Below are 21,745 nucleotides of genomic sequence, written 5' to 3'. Positions count from 1 at the left end.
GAATGCAGCTGTAGGCTCGTCCTCTGAAGCAGTGTTTTCACAAAGGTTAAAAATAGTACTTACAGTTGGCAGTGGGGTGTGAAACGATGTGACCGGGGACTAAGGCTAGCACTGTGCTGCAACCGCACCTTCTTGACGCAGCATGGGGCAAAGCCTGACTCAGCCACGTTCAGGCCCCCCAGGTCCCCTCCCCTCTCCCCAGATGCTGCCTTCAGTTAAGAATGGGGACAGATTTCTCTGAACACTACTGTGTCACCACACACTGTGGCCCAGGAAGGTGGCAGAGCCGAAGGGTCTGTGGCCTGCGTGTGTATACATGCACACGCACATACATGCTGAACACTATCAACTTCATTTATCTCTTGCCCTGAGCAAACTGCTTTTTCCCCAACAACAGAGATGCTGGTAGCAGCCTCTGGCGCATGTGCAGGCCTTGAGCTGGGCTGAACCTGGGAGGGCTGGGGAGGCATGGAGGGAGGCCCTGAGAGCCATCCCTCTTCTCCTGCAGAAGTGAGGCATAATCCTCCTTTCCAGGGCTGGGAGCTTTGTGAACAACTGACCTGGGGTTGTTCTCCTGAGGTAACCTGGGGAAGGGAGCAGAGCCAGCTGAAGGATGTGGGCCCATGAAGGAAGGCCCAAAGAAAGCAGTCCTGAGAGAGGAGAAAGCTCTTCCCCTCCTGGGAAGCAAACACCCCCTTATAACAACAATAATGACGACTGATACCGATTGGGCTCTTCTTCCGAGCCAGGCGGTGCTGAATGCATGTAACCCAGCCTCATGATAATTTGATGAGCCGGGCACTACCATCCCTATTTTACGAATGAAGAAATCAAGGCACAGAGAGGAGAAAGAATTCACAGAGGTCTTAGCTAATTAGTAGTAGAGCCAGAATCTGAAACCAGACCACCAGGCTCTGGCCCACTTCAGAAATCTATGTACCACCGCTGGTTACCACGCCTAGGACTTGTACGCATGGACCCTGCTGGAAAGCAGTCAACATGCCTCCCTTCTGAGTGCGGCAGCCCCAAGCCCCCACCTAAGCTGTGTCCCACATGAACCTTCTCCTCCTCCCAATAGCTTAGCAGGTGGCTTAAGCCTGGGAGGACCATTTTCCCTAATGGCACCCCTAAGCCAGTGGCCTCCCAGAAGCCTGGCAGTGCTGAAGAGGGGCCAGCTACACACCCTGCTGAAGCAGGCTGAGTCCTTTGTACTCAGAATTCTGGGCTGGTCAAAGCCCAGTGCATTTCATCCAGGTAAAGGGAGGGGCAGCAGGGCAGCCAGAGAGGCTCCCAGGCTGGACCCCTTCTGCCCAGCCCCCAGGGTTCAGGCAGGGACATTGCCACTGTACCCCTCCCCCCTACATGTTTTTAAACAGTCTCTCCCCATGAAGAAGGGCATCCAATTCTATTTCTGATTCTGGAAAGTGAGGAGGGCCAACATGTTGCCATGGCAAACTAGAGAGCCCCTCCTCGAGGCTGAGCCCATTCCCCAGGCTGAAGGCTCTCTAGGATGGAGGGGCCAAGAAAGAACTGAAAGGAGCCTAGTCTGAGGGCAAGGCCATAAGGAGTCTCCTCTGGAGGGCAGGTCCTGACATTACCTCTTCTCACACCTCACCTGACCCCCTCTGGGCAGACTTTGCGGAAAAGGCCCCAACTCCCATGGACAGGGTCAGATTTCAGGAGATGGAGTCAGGACGCTCTGAGAAACCATTCTTTCTTGTGGATCAGGCTATAACCCTCCCACCTAGGAGGTCTTGAGGGTGGAGGGCAGAAAGGGCACCAAGGGGAGAGGGAGGGTTTCAGGACTAGCCAGGTCTCCCAGACCTGATTCTCCAATGCAGATGTATTTTTGGCTTCTTTGTACTCTCAGGAAACAGCTCTGTCAAATCCTTGGCCCTGCACTCCTCCAGTCTACCTGTCTTCCCCCTCCATGTGCCCAGGGAAGACTCTGGATATCGCCAGAAAATCTAGGATCAGAAGGAACCTTAGAGAGCTCCCAGTGGAGGCAACCACTTGGTAAATAGAGTAAAAAGCAAGGCGTGTTTCCTGAGAGATTTATGCCCACTGTCCAGGGTCTCATACTCCAGCCCTTCTGCCCCAGAGGGTGCAGCTAGGTAGCATTTAGACCTGTGAAGGGAGGGCATTCCACATAGGAGCACAGCCCAGGTACAGGAAGGCTTCAGAAAAGACCTAAAAGGATGTTTTGACCCAACCCTCTCTGGGTAGTGATGGGAAACCGAGACCCCCACAAAGGAAGGAGGCATTCTTGGTCTCCTGGCTCCACAAACAGCTCCACAGTGCTTTCTCTGTATTTTCCTCTCCTGACTCTCTACTCTGGGCCTGTCCAAATGACCCATGAGCACTAACTTCCGGCTTCCCTGAAGTCTCTCCTGGCCAGAATTCACCCATTCCCTAGAGATAGCCGACCCCTCCTCCTCCCTGGTCCCCATGCCTGACCCCAAAGGGAGACAGCCAAGGGTTCAGAGAACAGCCCTAGGGGAACCAATGGTGGGGTGAGGGGTGATAATCTACTCCTAATCTGGGATGTGGAATGCAGATCCAAGAGTGCCGGGAGGATGTGGCTTTTGAGCTCTAAGGCACAGGGAAATTTAAATAACAGATGTTTAAACAACCTTCCCTGCAAGCCTCGGTGCAGTGACCCCTCTGCTGTAATGTGTTACAGCTTAAAAATAGCCCACAATGAACTGCTTGAGCTCCAATTGACTCAAGCTTACGTAACTCTGCGTGAAAGATGGCCAGCCGCACCAGCCTGGAGGGAGGGCAACGGCAGAGACACCCTGACTGCTTCGGGGCCAGGGCAAGCTCCTCACCGTCCCTGGGAGCAGCTCCCCAGCCAGGAGCCAGCATAGGTGGGGGCAGAGGAAGTGCTGCCAGAAGCATGCATAACTTCATGACTATTGAGAAGAGACCTCCAACCATATCTGCAGAGGGGAGGTGAGATCTGCCCTCCCTCAGGGTCCTTGGAGAACCCGGGCCCAGTGGAGGGTGGGGGCAACTTTAAGAACAGATGGCTGGGTCAGAGCCCATGGGCAAGGAGCCATGTGGGAAGGGTGACTGGGACTGCCCAAAGGATTCCTTTCCCCCTTTGAAGAGGGAGCTCCCCAGCTTGGAGGAAATGTCAGCATAATCGATGCCTGACTGGAGCTGGCACTAGCACAGAGTCCAGGAGTGAAGCTGACTCCTTTGGGACCTTTGGGACCAGGCTGCACTGGTGGGACTTGTGACATGAGAAAGCGAGCACTGGCTTCCAAGCAGACCGAATCCTGTGCTCTTGGCTGACAGCTGCTTTGAGTCCCCTGCCTTTCCTGATATGTTCCCAGATCCCAAGTGCCCAGTCCAAGACATTCCACAAGTGTGCAGGTGGCTAAACCAACCTAAAAAGGAATAGAGAGGAGAGAAGGCAAGGATGCCCCCGGCATTGAGAGCCTCTGGTGCTCCCTCTCCTGAGCAACTTCCCTCAGCTCCCACCACCTGAGTTCAAAATAGGCACTACTGCGGGCCTTGCCTCTGAGCTTCCACTGAGCGACAGTGAGACTGGTGACGGCTAAATATAAGGGCCTCCTGTCAGGACCCTCTGTCTGGGCTGTCAGGGCCACAAGTACCTCTGCTTTCCTGACAAGGTCAGGGCTGCCAGATGGGAGGAGCAGAAGTTGCAGGGGAATGAGTAGCAATGGTAGGGCAGACGCAGGTGCTGGGATCCTCATCCTACAAGAGGAGAGTGTGGTGGTGTTGCCTCCCTCTCCAGGCAGCACTGCCATCCCTGCTAGACCTAGCATGAATATCCTGGAACTGGAGGCAGAAGATGTTCGGGGCACTGAGGGGGATAGAGAACAAGATGCAGAGGCTGTCGGGGAGGCTCAGGAACTGAGAGTTCCTATCAGAGACAGACTGATTGGGTGGGTGGGGAGCAGGATTCAGGAGAAACAGTCATTTTTAAGGGGGTCTGAGGATATCAGTGTGAGGTGGCTGGGATCCAGGTGCCACACCTATGTTCTGAGCTGGGTCAGGCAAGCTCTGCCAGCTGCTGGGCACCACCTGCCAAGTTTTGGGCCAAGGACTCCCACCAGGGGAGGACCAACTGTGAAGGCCATGCTCATGCTCCAGGTCACCATCCTCAAACCTGAAGAACCCAAGCCCAGCCATGAGGCCACCTCAGTCAGATGTGAATGTCACAGCTGCCCAGGATCTCCTGGCATCTACACTCATTGGGTTAGAAACTCTAGCTAGAGCAAACCCCAAAGGAGTAGCAGGAGAGAACGAGGCTCAGCAGGCCCCTGTGCCAGATGGGGAACACCGGGGGCCCTTCACGGAGTCATCCCCACTCCTCTAGGCTGGCGTAGCCCCACCTCTTGGCTAGGACCCTCATCTGGGCAGAGCAGAGGCTCTGAGTGAAGAGACGCTCAGTTCCTGGGGACTTCACAGAGGGGAGTTTTCCAACGCCGCATGGAGTAAAAGGTGTTTCTCGTTAGGGCCTGGTAGATAAGGCTCAGTGCTCAGCTACTGATTCCTGGGACTGCTTCTCCCCAGGCAGAGGCAGTAAGTGTAAGATGCAGCCTGGGCCTCTTGGAGCCTCAGACACTCCCAGCAGTGCCCATGTTTCCCCCGACCCACTCTACAGGTAAAGGGAGTTAATTTCTGAAGTAGGTGGAGCTCTGGCCTCATGAGCTGCATTGAGGTAGTGACTGGTGAGGCCAGTGTCCCAGGAAGATCCCAAAGTTTGGAATGGGGCAATATCTGGGGCCCTTGTGTGTGACCCCAGAGGGCCTTTGGGTCCCTGGGAAAATTCTCTGAAAGGCTGGGACTGAGGCATAAAGAGGATCTCAGACCAGACTCATGGTCCCCCATCAAAGCGGGTCGGTCTACCCCATGCATGCTCTCCAGGTGCCAGACAACAGTGACACCAATGGGCAGTCAAGAGGCTGTGAGTCATCTGCAGCTTCCTCAGCCCCAGCTCCCATCCTAGCCTCCCTCCAGCCTTTACTGGCACCTGTTACCCCCAGCCCCCCCTGGGCTGTGATAGGGGGAGATGAGGCAGGGGAGCTGGTACCTTCTTTCCACAGCTCATGGTGGAAAGACTGGACTCCCAAAGCCCCAGAAGAAGCCTCTGCTCACCCCATCCCATCCTAGTGGCGGGCCTAGGCCCACCATGGCCACCAGTAAACTTCCCCTTGCACCAGCCACCCACCATGCCTGAGATACTAGTCAGGCCTCCCCCAGGGGAAAGGCAGCTCAGCCTTCACTGGCTTGGAAGCCACTCAGAAACGTTCTAGTTCCCCCAGCCCATCTGGGGCCTAGAACTAACCCTCCCTTCTTCTTCTCCCTGGTGGCCCAGTCAGGAATTTGAAACCCTGAAACAGTTCCAGTTTCTGACACTACAGCTGAAATTGTGACTATTCGGGTGGCTCTGAGAATGGAGCTCAGAGCTTGGGGGCTGCAGCACTGGGAGGGGGTGCAGCTGTGCCATGATCCAGGAGCCCAAGCACCTGCTTAACTAGGCCCCTTCCCTGGAGAATCCTGGGAAGCCCAGAGGCCCAGAGGCCCTTGGCTCAGAAATATGTCCAAAGCCCCACATTCTGGCTGCACAGGAGAGCTGATACCTGGAGCAATCCTCCATCTGCCTTCTCTGAGAGTCCTCTCCTGCTAAGCTCCCCTCCCAAGCAGAGACCCCTTCTTCTCCAAGCCCCTCTCTCATGAGCAGATGAGACAGTGGTCCATGAGTTTCAAGGGCTCGATGGAGAAGGAGCCTCAGTCCAGCTTCAGAGAGGCCCCTGGGCCTTCTCCTCACTCCCCACCCAGGGCGGGGAGCTCTGGATGATGTTCAGATCCCCAGCATGAGGTCAGAGCAGGAGGACTGCAAGTTGGAGGGATGGAGACAGCCCTTTCCAACTAGTATGGCGACTATGGCTGTCAGGGGTACTCTAGGACATTTCACTCATCTCTCTTGTAGCCTCAGGGTGACACAATTGATTCCCCCCACCACACGCACACAACACGCACACACAGGGACCAGGGGTCTCTGGCTGAATGTGCAAGGCTATAAGACATCCTCTATGACTGAGTAGGGATCAGAGGTACAGTGGTAAACAGGCAGATAGAGTCCATCTCTCCAGATCAGAGACCCCTGATCTTTGGAACCCTGCACTTGAGCAGAAGATCCCCTTTTAAGCTTTACCCACATGTCCTCAGGATCCTTAGTCTCCCCATGGCAGGGCCTCCTATGGGTAGAGAACAGTTGGGCAGCTCCAGTCCCAAGGAAACCCCCACTCTATTTACCAGGGAGCTCTTGCTTCAAACCCAGTGTTACATGTGTGACAGGGCAAAAAGTTGGCAACTCACAGGAGAGGGAGCTTGCTCCCCTTAGGATGAGCTGGGGTCTCCCAACTGGTGGGAGGGAGGCTATAGGGGTCCTGTGTAAGAGAGAAGAACCACCATGATGCATGCCCTGGGCCCAGTCACTGACATCCAAGCTGTGCCCTTAGCATCAAGGGTGTGGGAGAAGAGTGGTACAAGGAAGAAACTGTTCTCGCTCTCCAGTGGAGTCTGCCCCTCTAGTGGCTATTGTGCAGTGGTCTTGACAAGTATAAATAGCCTGGGCAGTCTAGCATCTTGAAGCTGGTGCCTTAAAAGTGTGGTGAGGCCTTGCTGTTGGCTCATCTCTCTCAAGGCTATAAGGGCAATGCTGGTAGGCTTTGAGGTAGGGGAGCCAGTCTCTATGTCCTGACAGTGTGTGTGTGTGTGGGGGGGGGGAGCTGCAGGCAGAGCAGGGAGCCCTGAGAGCAGCCGGGGCCTGGGGAAAGGGACAGACATGGGCTGGGCAGTGGGAGAAGCCATTCTGACTACTGCATGCCTGGGTACTCAACCCACCCCTCTTGGTTCCATCAAGAAGTCCCCAGAGCCCTGTAACCTGAATTAGCACCTTGCCCTACCCTTCCTGTTCTCTGGAGCCTTCTTACTGATCCAACCCCTTTCCAGCCTCAGAGTCTTTGCATGTGCTGCTCACTTTGCCCAAAACTGTCTTCCCCCACCTCTGCTTCTGGCACAGTTCCTACCTGACAGGGTTATAGCAGAAATGTCACCTCCTGGGGAGGCTTCTTTCACCTCTATTCTCTCTCTAAAGCTGACCTCCATTCCCTCAAAGCAGCCTGTCTTTCTTTCATAGCATTGACCACAATTTGCACTTGATGATTCGTTGGTGCATTTACTAGTTCAAGGGCCAGTGTCTGTGCGGTCACTGTTAAGTCCCCTGTGCCCAGAAGGTCAAGCACACACCAGGTATGCTGTAAATACTCCTCGCATCAAGGATCGTTCTCACTGCTCCCTCTCTGGAGTGAAGGGACAAGTGCCTTGCTCCCTCCTGTCACCCCTGAAAGTTAAGGGGGCAGGGACAGGGCAGAAGCCAGCTCAGGCTGCCCCTGGCCTGGCATGGCCTAGAGACAGTTTGGGATTAACTCCCTGGCTGCTAGGCAGGTCCAATCCCTGGGGCCTGCCTAGGGCAGAGGTCATGTGGGCTGTGGTGGCTCTGAGGAAGGCCAGGGCCAACGTGCGATCCTGTGCACGGGTGGGGTCTGCGACTGTTCTGGGTGCATGTTCGCCTCATCCGAGGCACCAGGACCCAGGTTCACGTAGGCTGCAGGCAGCTGCACGTAGTGGTCCCCAAGCAGCCTGGCCGCCACGTGCTCCACTTCCTCCACCAGCGCTGAGAATGTGGGTCTCCCTGCAGGGTCCGCAGCCCAGCAGCGCTGCATCACTGCGTACCTGTGGGGAGAGGGGCATGTCAGAGGCAGGGCACATCCCCACCCAGAGATTCCGGGCTGCCCACCTGCTCTTAATCCTCTGGCAGGCCGCACAGGAACGAGAACAGGTAACAGGGCCTAGTGCAGAGCATTGCCCAGTCAGAGGCAGCTCTTCTCAGCATTGTGATTGCTGTTCCAGTCTTGCCTCCCCACCGTGGCAGAGGTTGAATTGCCCCAGGGATTAAGAGCTTGGACTCCTGAGCCCCGGTGTGACCTGAGCAATGTGATCTTGGGCAAGATTCTTAACCTCTCTGTGTCTCTGGATCCTCCTCTGATCACAGAGCTGTGGCGGCATAGGGTGGGAGGATGCCTGTGAAGTGCTTACTTAGCTTAAGGCGCAGCTCACAGGCTATCAGTTATCATCTTAGGTCTTCTAGGAAGGAAGCCCATGTCCAGCGAAATGGAGATTAAAAGTCCTGAGACATGGACATGTGGGATGCCCAGCCATTGTTTCTGTGGGTTTACCTGGTGGGCCCCAATACATGCCTCTTCATCTTGGAAATGCTGCCTCTGCCTTAAATGACACTAAGTGCCCTACACACAATAATCTCATAATTCTCAGACTCTGAGGGTGGTACTGTCATCATCCAAACTTTACAGATAAGGAAACTGAGGCCTCAAGTGGAAAAGAGACTTGGTCTGGTCTAGTGGATGCTGTGATGGTCCACCCAGATCCCCCTTCATCCTCCCAGTGGGTGCTGCTGACCCTTGGCTAAAGCCCTCCCTAGGAATCACCCCAGGCAGAAAGTAACTGCCTCCCCCAAGCTCACACTATGACCAGTGACTTATTAATGTCCAGTACAAGGACCTGGCCCCTTGATCTAAATTTCGTAAAACTCTGGGGCTCCTGGATGGCTCAGTTGGTTAAGCGTTTGACTTCAGCTCAAGTCACAATCCCGCAGTTTGTGGGTTCCAGCCCTACATTGGGCTCTGTGCTGACAGCTCAGAGCCTGGAGCCTGCTTCAGATTCTGTGTCTCCCTTCTCTCTGCCCCTCCCCTGCTCACACACTATCTCTCTCTCTCTCTCTCTCTCTCTCTCTCAAAAAACATTAAAAGGGGCACCTGGGTGCCCAGTCGGTGGTCAGTTGGTTAAGCAGCCAACTTCAGTTCATGATCTTGCAGTTTGTGAGTTCAAGCCCCACGTCAGGCTCTGTGCTGACAGCTCAGAGCCTGGAGCCTGCTTCAGATTCTGTGTCCCCTCTCTCTGCCCCTCCCCTGCTCATGCTCTGTCTCTCTCTCCCCCAAATAAATAAACATTAAAAAGCTTTTTTAAATTAAAAAATATAAAATAAAAAATACATATATATATACATGTATATATATATGTATATATATATGTATATATATATACATATATATATACACATATACATATATATATATATTTCTTAAAACTCCAAAGAGCCACCCCAGATCAAGCAGCCCCCTGGGCTATAGCCCAAGGATGGGCTATAGCCTCTGCGGCATCTGCATGGCAGCCCAACTTCTCCACCTGCCCAGTCCTGCTTCCCTGGGCTCTCTGCTTGCCTGGCTCTGACTGATCCTTTGGTTGACCTGGAAAGGGACCCTCTCTGGGCCTCAGTTTCCTCATCTGTGGACTGGTTCCACCAGCATTTGGGGCTGGGAGGAGATCACAGTTGCCATGGTAATAGTACTCCCCACTCAGAGGACTCAGGTTCCCCCAGTCTATCAATAAACTCCCTGTATATATAGCTCCAGGTGAGAGTCTGTTTCAGGGAACCTGACCCAGGGGCAGATGGGTAGTAAAGATGATTTCACTTACTTCAAACCAGAGGCATTAGTGAAATGAATAATAAAGATCAAACCCAAGGCAGGCAGGGGCTGGGAAGAAGGGTTACTCGTACCCTTCTAGAGCACAGTCTGAGATTGGAATCATCAACTACCTTTACCTGTGACCTGGTTCTTCCTGTTCTAACCACAAAGATCTGGGCACAGACAAGGCACGTGTACTGCTTCTGAAGCTGAACCCCGGCACAGACCCACTGGGCAGGCACAGTGACTGTTTCATAGTTGTTACCATGCCTTGGGATCAGGGAATCTGAAACTATATCCAGTAGGGAGATGTTGGGGGTGGGGGCTAGTGTGGGAGCTAATGGAACCTCTCTTTGAGGTTAAATGAATGGAAAAGATGGAAAACAGGCCCCCCTTAGCGGGGGTGGGGTGAGGAGTGCTGAGAAATCAAATCACTGGCCTCAACCCAGACTCTGAGTGGGGAGTACTGTTACCATGGCAACCATGATCTCCTCCCAGCACTCAGCCCCAAATGCTGGTGGAACCAGTCCACAGATGAGGAAACTGAGGTCCAGAGAGGGTCCCTTTCCAGGTCAACCAGAGGATCAGTCTGAGAGCCAGGCAAGAACACTGTCTCCTGTCCCTTCCTTGTCTCTGGGGCCCAGCTCCCTCCCACTACCACCTCCACATACTCACAGAGAATCAGGACAATATTCAGGCTGGGGCAGGCGTCGACCCTGGGCCAGGAAGTGAGTGAGGTCAAAAGGGTCAATGTGGGGGTATGGTGGGGCGCCCCGTGTCAGCAGCTCCCACAGCAGCACACCAAATGACCACTGTGGGAAGGAGAAAGGAGACTCAACTCTTACCCCAAATTTGGGGATAGGTGGGCCCCCCAGGTCTTCTATCTCCTAGAGTCCTCCAGCTGGAAATCAATCAGAGCCCGCTCCTCAGTATCTCATACGCATCTTTCCTCAGTCTCCTCTCATCACCAGACCCTGCCCAGAGTTGGGCCTGTAGGCCCTGTATTGTCTGCAAGGAGCCAATGAGTTCAGAGCCCCCTCTTGCCGTGGCAAGAGGGCTCTATCTTAGACCTGCTCAAGAGGTGGGCAAATGGGCTGCGGGGGCTGCTCAGCTTAGGGATTCCCTGGGCTCAGATCATCATCTGGACCTAAAAGGGCAAGGCCAAGTGCTCTCCCAGGACACTGAGGCCATGTGGACTCTGGGGCAGGTGGGGCCTCACCACATCAGACTTGGTGGTGAATCTGTAGGTCTGCAGGCTCTCCAGTGCCATCCATTTGACAGGGAGGCGAGCATGGCGATGCTGTCGAACACTGTAGTACTCCTTGTCCAGGATACCACGGGCCAGGCCAAAGTCAGCCACCTTGACTGTGAATGACTCATCCAGCCTGAGAGCAGGGGATCATACTCAGGACTGGCCCCCACCTGGCCCTAAACCCATTTACTCCAGGCCTTCACAGGGTTTCAGAGCCACCGTGTCCAATCTAAGCCTGCACTGGGCAGATAGGAGAACTGAGGCCCAGAGAGGGGAGGACATGCCCAGGGCTGCACAGCAAGGGCTGGAGCGTGGGCCCTTCCCTGAGATGCCTTTGGGCAGCTGTGCACCCTGGTGCCCTGCCCCCTTCCTTCACCCCAAATGCTCCGGCCCCTCACATGCAGTTCCGAGCAGCCAGGTCTCTGTGCACAAACTTCTGCTCTGCCAGGTACTCCATGCCACGGGCTACCTGAAGGCCGAAGCTGATGAGGTCCTTCACCGTGGGGTTCTAGGGGCACAGGTGGGTCGGTAGGCAAGGGCATAGCAACTCATCCCCAGCTGCTGCCCAAGTCTCCTGACCCGAGCACTGACCCGCTGGGGTGAGCGGATGAACTGAAGCAGGTCTCCATGATGCATATAGGGTAGCAGCACCTGGGGCAGCCCTTCAGGGGGCAGCACAATACCGATGAGAGCCAGCACATTTGGGTGGTGCAGACCACGCATGAGCAGCCCCTCGCGCAGGAAGGCCTCCACCTCCTGCACCTCTGTGATGCCTGTGGAGTGGCTTGAGTCAGACTCAGGGCAGGAAGACCCTTTGCCAGGGTCAGATGGAGAAATGGAGAAGAAAGTTCTCCTGTTCAGGGTTACTCATCAAGGTGGTAGCACAGCAGGGACGGGGATCTTCCTAGCCTCTTCCCTACTTACGACTCAGCGACTTTATGGCACAATGGATTCGATTCTGGTCCTTGTCTGTGCATTCTCCATGGTAGACAACTCCAAAGTGGCCTGGTGAGGGGGAGATGGTGAGAGGGCCCCAATGCTCAGGGTGCACACCACAGCCTCTCATTGGCAACCAAACCTCAGAGCACCAACTGGCCGATGTGATATTAAAAACAAATAGCAGCTACATAATGACAGAGCCTGCACCCCTCCCATGCCTACTTAATCTGCACCAGAATCCACTGAAGACAGAACTAATTACTATTTCACAGATGAGCAAATGGAGGCTCAGAGAGATTACGTGGTATTCCCGAGGTCACAAAGGTTGGTGGAAAGGCCAGAGCAGAGTCCTGCCCAAATGCCCCTTGAGTCCATGTCATCTCAGGACTCCATCTCTGCCCCAGCCCCACCTGGCTTGGCCCCCATACCTTTGCCAATGATTCTGTCCCTGTGGGTGACCACCTGCTCATGTGAGATCAGCACATCCTTGACCTCGGTCAGGAGTGCAGAGTCTAAGTCCCCAAGCTGGATGGACTCTGTCTGCAACAGTGGGACACAGGACCCGTCCCCACTGTCTGAGACGGATGCTTTGTGGCTCTGTGTGGTGGAATCCAGACCATGAGTGGCAGGGGCTGCTGTGGAGGAGAGGAAGTGAGGGGCCTGTGGAACAGAGGGTGTGGCCCCAGCTTTCAGCACCTCCCCCGTCTCACCAAGGCCATTTCTGTAGTCAGAACCTGAGCAGAGTGCAGGCAAGGGGATGGCTCCAGTGGTCCGGTCCAAGGATGCCAGGTCATCTAGGTTTGGAGAAAGGACTGTGGAAAGACAGCCCCTGGTGGCCAGCCTCTCCAAACTCAGTCCCCAGGAGGTATGGGCAGACCTCCAAGGCCTGGGCAGAAAGAGGACTTGGAGATGCCATGGTTTGGTATAGGCCAAGTCAGGAGGGGAGTGGAGAGCTCACCCAGTTGTTTCCTCTGCCAGTAGTTGAAGATCAGCGCAGCGGCCAGTGCAGCCACAAGCAGGAGCAGGGCCAGCAGGACACCAAGGAGTAGCCTCTGTGGGACCCCCTCTGGGCCTGGCCGTATCACCCTGCCCAGGATGTGACATCCATCATCCACACAGACCTGGGGGCAGGTGGCAGCTCAGGCCCAGCCTGCAAGCCCTGGCCCATGTCTCATGTGGAGAGCCAGCTGAGCTGCCTACCTGCAGTGGGGCTCCATCCTTGTCAAGTTGCAGGGAGGAAGGCAGAGGGCAGATGACCACATCCCCCCGGAGCTCATGCTGGCAGCTCTTACCACCCACGGTCACGTTCACGTCCACACAATCAGCCACAGCGCCCAGCCCAATATACTGCAGAGAGTCATAAGGACTGGCCAGTGCCCCCATCTCCTCTGGGCAAGGCTTCAGCCCTAACCCTTCACCGTCCCTGACCTCCATCCCCCACACTTACCTCAAACTTAACAGCGTGCTCCTCGGGCTTCAGTGGGGCAAAGTCAGTGGTGGGTGGATGGGGTGGGGGCAGGAAGCGAAAGCCAGGCTGCGTGAAGCCAGCAGCTCCATCCCCCCAGGCACTCAGGTTCCCTGTTACCCACCCCTGGGGGCTTCGGACGACATATTCGGGCAGGCGGCACCGATGCTGCTCCGGGAGGTGCCCTGTACATTGCTAGGGCCCATGCGAGAGTGGTTAGCTAGGCATCCCACCTACGGCCACCCCAGTCTCCTCAGCCCAGCACGGGGTAGAGCTAGAACTCAGAGGATTGATCCAGCCTTCCTCCCTCCTGGCTAGTGTCCATTTGGCAGCTGCCAGTGACAGCTCACCCTGTCTTCCACTGCCATAAGCCCATCATGGAATGACAGCACTAGGTGCCACGCTGAAGTCAGATGCTGGCCATGGATGGTGACATGGGAGCCACTGTGGAGGAAAGCAATGTGGTGGGCTTGGGGTGCTCTCTGAGGCTGCCTCCCTCATTCCTTAGGAGACCAGAGTGGGCAAGGGTGTGGCACTTACATGTAGCCACAGTTGGGGCTGATGCCCAGCACAATGGGGTCTTCCAGGTAGTGGAAGGTCCAGGAGCCTGGCACCACAGCGCCCCCCACCTGCAGGTGAATGGGAACCCTGGCCATAGCAGCCCCAGGGGGCGTAGTACATAAGAGCTGCCCCTCGCTGACCCTGCAGAACGGCGTGGGGGTAGGGGTGGGAGGATTGGTCTCAGGATCACCCTCCAGGTGATGGCCAGACCCACCTCCTTTAAGGTCTGCCAATCCCTCTCAGTTCTTCTGTTGGTCATCTTCCCACCCTGCCCATTATCAATGAGTCTGTTTGAAGACAGGGTCTTTAAGGCTTCCAAGAAGAAGGCAGGGCAGAAAAGGTTCCCCAAAGCCTTGGCTAGAGCCAATTAACTCTGTGATGGGCTCTCTCACCATCCCCAAACCACCCGTGGGCTGGAGGGGGCAACAGACCCTTCCTCCTGGACCTGCTCCCTACACTGACCATTTGAGCTCTGCTCTCTCTGCCCTGGTAGGATCCAAGGCCCACCTGGTAAGGGCTCCCTGAGTGGGGAGCCCTGTGGCCTCCCCTCCCCTTGCATGTTGGCACTTACTGTTCCAGTGGGCACTCAGTCCCATTGACCAGCACCATCTGACTGGTGCCTAAAGACAGGCCTTGGCCTTCAAAGGTGAGGCGGGTGCCCCCTGCCCGTGGGCCAAAGAGAGGTTTTACTGCTGTCAGCACTGGCTCCTAAGAAGACATAGAGGTGGCTTAGCTTGGCATAAAAGGCCTTCCACTCCAAGCCCTTCCTTGCCCACGTTGCCTGGCTGGCCAAGGGTACAGACAAGGCAAGGTGGCCTCACCATGAAAGAGAAGCCTTGCAGCATGGAGGTGCCATCCACTTGGAAGTGCTTGCCTGGTGGCATGTTGGTCACAGTGAGGCTGATGTTGGCGGGCCCAGCTGGCTGCATGCCCAAGGGCTCCAGCTCACACTCAAGCTCCTCTACAAAGTCTTTCCGGGGCACTGGGCTAGGGTACCAGGGGAACCCAAGGTCAGCCAGGGGTCACACAGGCCTGGCTGTATGCCTGATACATACCACAGGTCTCCTCTGAGCCTGAGGATGGTATCTCTTTACTCGTGCCTTCCTCCAAGGCAAGCAGGATCTGGTGAGGCAGGGACTAACCTTGCCCAGTTCCATGCCTCAACAGACAGGTAGGGCATATGCAGGCTCAAGCAGGGACAGAGAGGTCTCCTTAGACACCAAGCAACCAGAGTCACTGCAGTTTGCCTGATATCTCCTTGCCCCCAGTAAGCAGAAGACAGGGTCTCACAGGGAAGGGGCTGCTTGGTCACCCCTGTCAGGGACAGGAAGCGCAGAGACCAGCTTGTACCTGAGGTTTGGGCTGTCCTTGGGTAGCAGTCGGCAGGGACTTTGGCCCACGGTGACCTGATGGGTGCCCTCAGGCACCAGATCAGCAGGGCGCAGGTAGAAGTTGGAGCCACACAGGGTCAGCCTTGTGCTGCCCCTTAGGGGTCCACTCTGGGGGTAGAACTGAAGAGAGGGAGAGAGCCTGAGTCCCTGTGTGCATCTGGGCTCTCAGCTGTCTGCTTTCCCCAGAGTTTTCTGCTATGCCCCTTGCCTGCCCTCCCTCCAAGTCTCCTAGGTCACTTGTAGTCCTCAGTCAGGCACTTTTCTGCCTCTAAGTCTTTGCATGTGCCATCCCCTCTGACAAGAATACCCTCCTTGTTGATATTGGGGACATTCCAGGCCTGAGGATCATGGTTAACACATGCTGACCCCCACTCCAGGCCCAGCTTGTCCCACCCTTACCTGGGCCCTGCCAAGCAAGTCATACCTCAGTAAGCTCAGGTGGACAATGATCCTGTTGCCAGGAGCCAGGACACTCCTTCTGCCGGCCACACATGCCCCCACACCAGCCACAGCCCATGAAACGCTGTGCCCGCAGACAACTCCCACAGGTGAGGAAGTGGTGGCAGCCAGGGCCCTGGATAGGTACCTGGAAGACCTTGGAGTGGCAGAGGGGTGGTTCAGGGGTGGCTGGAGGGAGAACTAGACCCAGAGACTGCCTGGTCCCATCGTAGGTCAGGGTGGTGAGACCTGTATGTCAGTGCCTCCCTGGATTAGATGGGGAGGCTTTGTTTCCACAGCCCTGGCCCCAGGCCCTACCCTAGTCCCACCTTACCTGCTCCCCGGAGGAAAAGAACAGGTGGTCTCCAAGGCGACTGACATCTCGTTGTATGGGCTGCCTGTTGCCACCCAGTGAGAAGTTGGACACATACAGCAAGTAGTTGAGAGATCTGGCCAGCTCCACCTGGGATAGGTTAGCTGTGAGCAAAATGGAAATGGGGAAGGGGACCCAGGAACAAGGAGCTGTGGAGATGGGGGTCCTACCTGCAGGATGCGCCCATCAGTTGTGCCCATGTGGGCCACTGTGACATTGTCAAGGCGTGTCACATGCAGTGCAGTGACCTGTACTGGTCCTAATAGCCCGTTGAAGAGGTCCACACGTGATAGGCTGCTGCTAACCAGCAGAGGAAAGTGATGGCAGCTGGTGTTGGGGCTGGGGGCCTCCAGGCCAGGCTGAGGAGAGTCGGGTAAGGAGTCAGGGCTCATCCTCACACATTGACCCCTTGGGATCTCTGTCAGTGACCACAGCAGCCCAAACCCCCATCCCTTACCTGACTTGGCTAGATAAGACTCCAGGTCTGCCACTTACCCACCCCCTCCCACCTATGGGGCTCTCAGAGGTAGTAAGTCCAGGAAGGAAGGCCCAGGCTGGAAGGCCAGCGTCTGCTATGCCTTGCCCTGACCTGCCATGTCCATTCTGATAATGACTTAGAGTCTCACAGACCCAACCTCATTCTTGCCTCACAACCACTGTGTAAAGTGGGTGCTTTCAACACCCCTATTTTGCAGATAAGGAAATGAGCTCAGAAACCGTTTGGTCACTTGTCCAAGGCCTTATAGGCCCTCAGGAGAGGAGCCGGGCAAGAAGTCTGAGCTCTTGAGCAGAGTCCTCTTCTGCCCCCTGCTGGTTATTCCCTGTACTTCAGCAAACCCTGTCCCCTTTGGGGGCTTGTTTCTCTCCAGCCTAAGGTGGCTAAACTCTGAAGTTAATTGGCCAGCATGGGGCTGGTAACATGGTTCTTCTCCCTGAGACTCCAAAGATCTTCCTGTACCTCCAGCTGCAACCTGAATCCCCTTCAGATACAAAAGGGAAAAACCAAGGCCTGAAGGCTAGGCCCCAGGGATTGGGAAACACCTGTCACCTGTTCTTAATAGGAAGGTGTTTTGGGGGACTGCACTCAAGGCACCAAGGCAGGACTGTGGAAGCTTCTGGGAAATCATATCAGGGTATGATGCAAGGCATTGGAGCTGGGTGCAAAGCACAGGCAGGGCTCAGTAGCCTTGGGGCTTGCCACATTCCCTTGCCAGCCCTGGGGCTCCCATCAAACCAAGTATGCTTAACCTAGTCCTGAGACCTCAGTGCTGATCAGGAGCCCTGGGGGTGCAGAGCTGGGCACAGAAATTCCACACACTCTAGGTCTGTAGCCTGGATGGGTGGGAACTGGGACTCTGTCCTCACTTGAGGCAGGAAAGGGGCCTGACCTTAGCCGGAAGCCAGCGGGTGTTTTTAGCATGACTCAGGAACAGGTGGGGCTGAGGGGTGGCAAAGAGGCCCTACCCTGATCAGGACCACACCCCTGTCTGCTTGCCCCTGGGTCCTAGGACTTAGCTCTGGGTTTTCAGGTTTGTCTATAAGCCAGCCTGTGGCTCCTAAGAGCATGACTCAAGTGTCCAGTGCCCCACAAAGGAGGGTGACTGCTCCAGAGTCAAATCCCACCTGAACCCATGGAAGGCAGGTGCCAGCTCAGAGTCCCACAGGCTCCCTGAGGCCAGCCACAATCAGCACACAGTGGGTGTTGCCCTGGAGGCTACATGCCCAGTCACTGGACAAACACTGTACAGGCTGGTTCACACACCTCCCTGGCCAGCTTGTGGGCCATCTTGAGATCAGTCCTCCTCGAACCTAGCACTGCCAACTCATGCTGGATGTCTTCTGACCCACTGACCACCAGCCAAGTCCGTGAGAGGTTCAGACTCCCCCAGAAGGAAGAGAGGAGGGCAGGCAGGGCTGCCCAGGCCCTGACGAGGGATCTCCCCCCCTAGGGCCTCCTCAACCCAGATGGACTCAGCTGAGGGAGGGAGGCTGGAGATGCCCTACTCCTCGCTGTTCGTACATTCTCCTTCCACCTCTGAGGCATTAGTAAGAGCCAGAAAGGAGTCAGTGGGGAACGTCACAGAAGTAGCAGAGCCACAGGGCAGCCAAAGACTCAGAGCAGTGACTGTGAGTGAGCTCACTGAAAGACTACTTATCCAGTGCTGTTCACCCCATTGTCTTGGTTTTACCTCTTACAAGCTAGGGTAGGACTGTTTCCATGGCTCTCAGTTTGGGTTTTGTCCTTAGCATTTTAAGGAATGTCCTGTTTGTCTCTGTTCCAGCTCCCTGACACCATGGCTGGAGAGAACCTGGGTAGGATCTGCTGGGAAAAGCCCCCAATTCAGCGATGGCCGGGAGACCTCTTACTTGGGGTGAGATGGGGAACTAGAGCAGGGCCCCAACCATAGTGAAAGAAAGTCTGGGACTCCTTCATGGTGAACCACTTCCAACCAGCCCCTCTTAAGCCTTTACTCATCCCCAGATGTTTACAGTTGTTTGCACAAGACTGGGGTGAGCTTCCTGGAATCTACTAGAGCCAAGTTGCCTTCCCACCATGTCCTTGGTCCTCCCCCAGTCACTCCACAGAGGACAATCAGGGACGAGTGTGTCTGTGAAGCCCAAGCCATGCAGGCTCTCTGACAAGCCCCCAAACTTCCAAGGCCCAGGAGGCTCCCTGGAATGGGGTGGGGGCATCCTCTGACAACTCTTGCCCCACCCTCTTTGGAAAGCGGAACAAAACAGTGCTTCCAAAGGGAAAGAGAAACTGTGTTGGTGAGCAGCCGTATCTGTGTGAATCTGTTAGCATCTCTGTGTATGTCCTTGAGGGTATGTGTGGTGGGCAGGTAGGAGGGGATCATTGTACCGGAGTTAGGCAGTGTCTCTGCCAGACAGTTGTGATGCAATCTGCTTCTCACACAATCTAGGAAACTACCTAAAAAAATCAGAGGCCATAGTACCTAAGAGAGTGAAAGAGCAAAATGGAGGAGAAACAGAGACTAGTCTGGCTAGTAGGTGAGCCTCCAGTATAGCCTGTGCTTGGCTGATTCCCTCACGCCCTCCACACCCCCACCTGCCCCCAGCACTAAGGAACTGGGTGGAAGAGAAAACGTCTTCCTTCCTGCCCTTCTCCCTCCCTCCCAGACCCTCTTACTGGATTCTACCACCTGCTCACAGGTGAGGGCCCCTTCTTTCTGCTCACCGGGTTGGGGCAAAAACTAGGCGACTGGAAGAAGTCGAGGCCTCGCCGGATGCCAGGGGGGACAGGAGGCTCACAACAGCGCTCCACACCATGCTCGATGAGAGTGTCCACTAGGTCGATGGGAAAGGCACAGACGACAGAGTTGGGATTCACACCGGGACTGCTGTCTCTGCTAGCCACGAAGACACCAAATAGCACTTCTTGGCCTTCAGCGATGCTCAGCTCAGCAGCTAGCTTGCTGCCCACTGGAGCTGTGTGGGCCGCCCTCAGCACTGGGTAGGGCTGTCCTCCCTCAGTGGCCCTGCGGCGCCGGCGTTTGGGTGCGAATCGGCAGTCGAGAACGAGTTCGCGGTAGTCGCCCAGCTCGGGCTCAGCAGCGCTGAGCCGTGCCAGGCGTGTGTGCAAGGCTTCCGGGGCAGCTGCCACGCTGGGCCGCTGCACCTTCAGGAAATAGACAAAGGCTCTGGAGCGGAAACTGTACACGTACTGGATAGGATAGGAAGCGAGGTGCTCCGGCAGCACGGACAGCGCGGCAAACCCCGGTGCGAATCCTGAGGCATCGGCCTTGAGGCGCCGGATGGACACTGAGCGGGGGCTGAAGCTCGAGGCCACCGTCTCATCCAGTGAGGATGCCACGTAGAAGTAGGAGGCATGGCCCTGCTCAACCACGGTCACGAGGGTGCCCAGAGGACTGGCCACACAGTCAGGGCAGTCCTCGGGCTGGTTGTGGTTGGCGGAGAAGAGGCAGGCTGGCGGTGCCAGGTGCAGGGCTGTCCCTTGGGGCTCTAGCTCGTGCAGGAAGCAGCGCCCATGCAGGCTCGAGCCACAGCTGACTAGTGCGGGCAGAGCTGGCTCCAGCACCAGCACCTGTGCATCTGTGTCTTCCTGCGGGCTGTGGGGGCCCGGGCCACAGGCCGCACACGTCTGACAGCCCGGGTCTCCAACAGGACCTGTGGCCAGGCTCTCTACTGGCTGCAGGCCAGGCCCAAGCACGTGCAGGCGATTGCGTGTAGCCACGAACACGGCACTCCCGTCCCTGCCGCCCTCGTAGGTCGCTATGGCCTGTACCGGACCTCCGGCCGAGAAGCTGGGCACCTTGTACTCCACGTCAAAGTCGCGCAAGGCGGCATAGGAGGTGCGCGGACACTGCCAGGACTCTCTGGCCAGCAGTGGTGGCAGCAGTAGCAGCAGCAATAACAGTGAAGGCTGTGACGGCGGCGAGAGAAGCTCCATCGAGGCCCACCTGGGCCCCTGCAGGGACTCTTGGAGGCCTGGGCCTGGCTGGGAGCAGACTCAAGGTCCCGGTTGGGACCTGAGTCCGCAGCCGGTCCTGAAAGCCCTCGGGCAGCTGACCCACCCCCAGCGTGATGTCCAGCGCCCTCCCCTGCCCTCGGGTCTGAGCACCTGGCACCAGGTGGACATACACACCGCCAGTGAACGAAGAGGTCCCCTCACCTGCCTGCCTCAGCTGCTGCTCCAAGCAGGCACTCTGAGCAAAGTCGGCAGGAGGGCGCAGGGCGGGGCTGGCGGGGCCAGGGTGCGTGGGCGGAACTGTGGGCGGGGCCCGTTGAAGGCTCGGCCTAGCCAGCCCCTCCTCCCACCCGACTCTCCAGGCCTTCGAAAGCCTGTTACCTACACCTTCTCTTGGGGGCGTTTTTCTCAGTGGCATGTGGTGAGTGTGCCTGGAGTGGCCCAGAGAGAGGTAGGAAAGTCTGAGCCTTCCCTTCCCGCCGCTCACGACCGACTGGGCTGAAGTGAGGAGGGGTCGGAAGTCACCCCAGCACCAGTGAGGGTTTGAGGACCACCTGGCTTATTTTTGCCCTTGGCACCAGTATACAGCCAACACACTCAGACGCTGGTTCCAGAACAGGGCCTGGAGGCCCCTGAGAGACCAAGAATGTGTGGAGGACCGGAGGGGAGAGGTGGGGGCCCCCGGGAGTAGTGAAACCCTCTCAGGGCAGGGGCCATCCTTTTCTGGGCCTGCCCTGGGATGTCAATGACTGGATGGTATCACAGGAAGATGCATTGTCTCCTGCCTGCCCAAGGCGGTAGAGGTTATGAGTTAGGACCTACCCTGCTGGCTGGACATTAGAGTCAGAGGAGAGGCAGCTTATGGGGAGGCCCAACCCTAGCTATGGTCCCTCCACCACTGCCTCAGTAGGCAGAAGCTGCAGGATGGGGCTAACAAAACACACAGTGCTGGCTGCCTTTGCTGGCTGTGCTGCAGTGCCCCCCTGATATGGGGGAAACATGGGCTTTGACAGGGCACCTCTAACCTGCTCTGTAAGCTATGCTGGGCCTGAGTCTCTCCATCCCTGAAATGAGGATATAGTTCTAACTAGGTGACTGCCCACAGTTCTCTCTTCAGTCTGAGTGAGGCATATGGGGTTGGGGGGAGGAGAGGCAACCTTGCCTCTTGTACATGGACTTCAGCGGTTGCTCCTTGGTAACTGGTTCTTCCTAACATTTAAAGGGGGCTCTGGGGGACCTTGTCAGCCTGACAGCCCCCTTAGCCAGGTGGGCCTTAACCCTGGAGGGAG

At 56.3% G+C, this 21,745-nt stretch overlaps 1 protein-coding gene across 12 annotated transcripts; it reads right to left on the bottom strand.

The window, feature by feature from the left end:
* Positions 1-7,003: 7,003 nt before the first annotated feature.
* MST1R (macrophage stimulating 1 receptor) lies at positions 7,004-20,721 on the bottom strand. Of its 12 annotated transcripts, none has more exons than XM_015076979.3 (20): positions 19,206-20,719; positions 16,177-16,365; positions 15,968-16,096; positions 15,620-15,790; positions 15,155-15,315; positions 14,626-14,791; positions 14,376-14,512; positions 13,784-13,945; positions 13,594-13,687; positions 13,226-13,438; positions 12,979-13,125; positions 12,737-12,899; positions 12,489-12,590; positions 12,207-12,413; positions 11,764-11,844; positions 11,431-11,612; positions 11,238-11,347; positions 10,807-10,972; positions 10,263-10,399; positions 7,004-7,776 (listed from the first exon to the last, which is right to left on the bottom strand). In XM_015076979.3, exons 1-20 carry the CDS (start codon positions 20,436-20,438, stop codon positions 7,521-7,523), a joined length of 4,206 nt encoding a protein of 1,401 aa, XP_014932465.3. In that variant the 5' UTR covers positions 20,439-20,719; the 3' UTR covers positions 7,004-7,520. The 12 variants fall into 12 exon arrangements, 11 of the variants coding, with proteins under 11 accessions (XP_014932465.3, XP_026894554.2, XP_026894557.2 ...); XM_027038753.2 differs by having other exon boundaries at positions 12,207-12,410; XM_027038756.2 differs by having other exon boundaries at positions 12,513-12,590.
* Between the last annotated feature and the right edge of the window lie 1,024 nt (positions 20,722-21,745).

The sequence above is a fragment of the Acinonyx jubatus genome, chromosome A2 (genome assembly GCF_027475565.1).
Source record: "Acinonyx jubatus isolate Ajub_Pintada_27869175 chromosome A2, VMU_Ajub_asm_v1.0, whole genome shotgun sequence".
NCBI lineage: Eukaryota > Metazoa > Chordata > Mammalia > Carnivora > Felidae > Acinonyx > Acinonyx jubatus.
Note: the sequence above shows the minus strand (reverse complement) of the source record. Positions and strands in the feature narration are given on the sequence as shown.

Bases quoted from the DNA above. Each gene is read 5' to 3' on its own strand.
- MST1R (XM_027038749.2), bottom strand. From the start codon at position 20,438: ATGGAGCTTCTCTCGCCGCCGTCACAGCCTTCACTGTTATTGCTGCTG. The intron at 13,688-13,783 runs GTAAGTGCCACA...TTTCCTCCACAG, and splicing joins AGCCCCAACTGTGGCTACAT to TGGCTCCCATGTCACCATCC. The intron at 11,348-11,430 runs GTCAGTGCTCGG...CTGTGCCCCTAG, and splicing joins TCATCCGCTCACCCCAGCGG to AACCCCACGGTGAAGGACCT.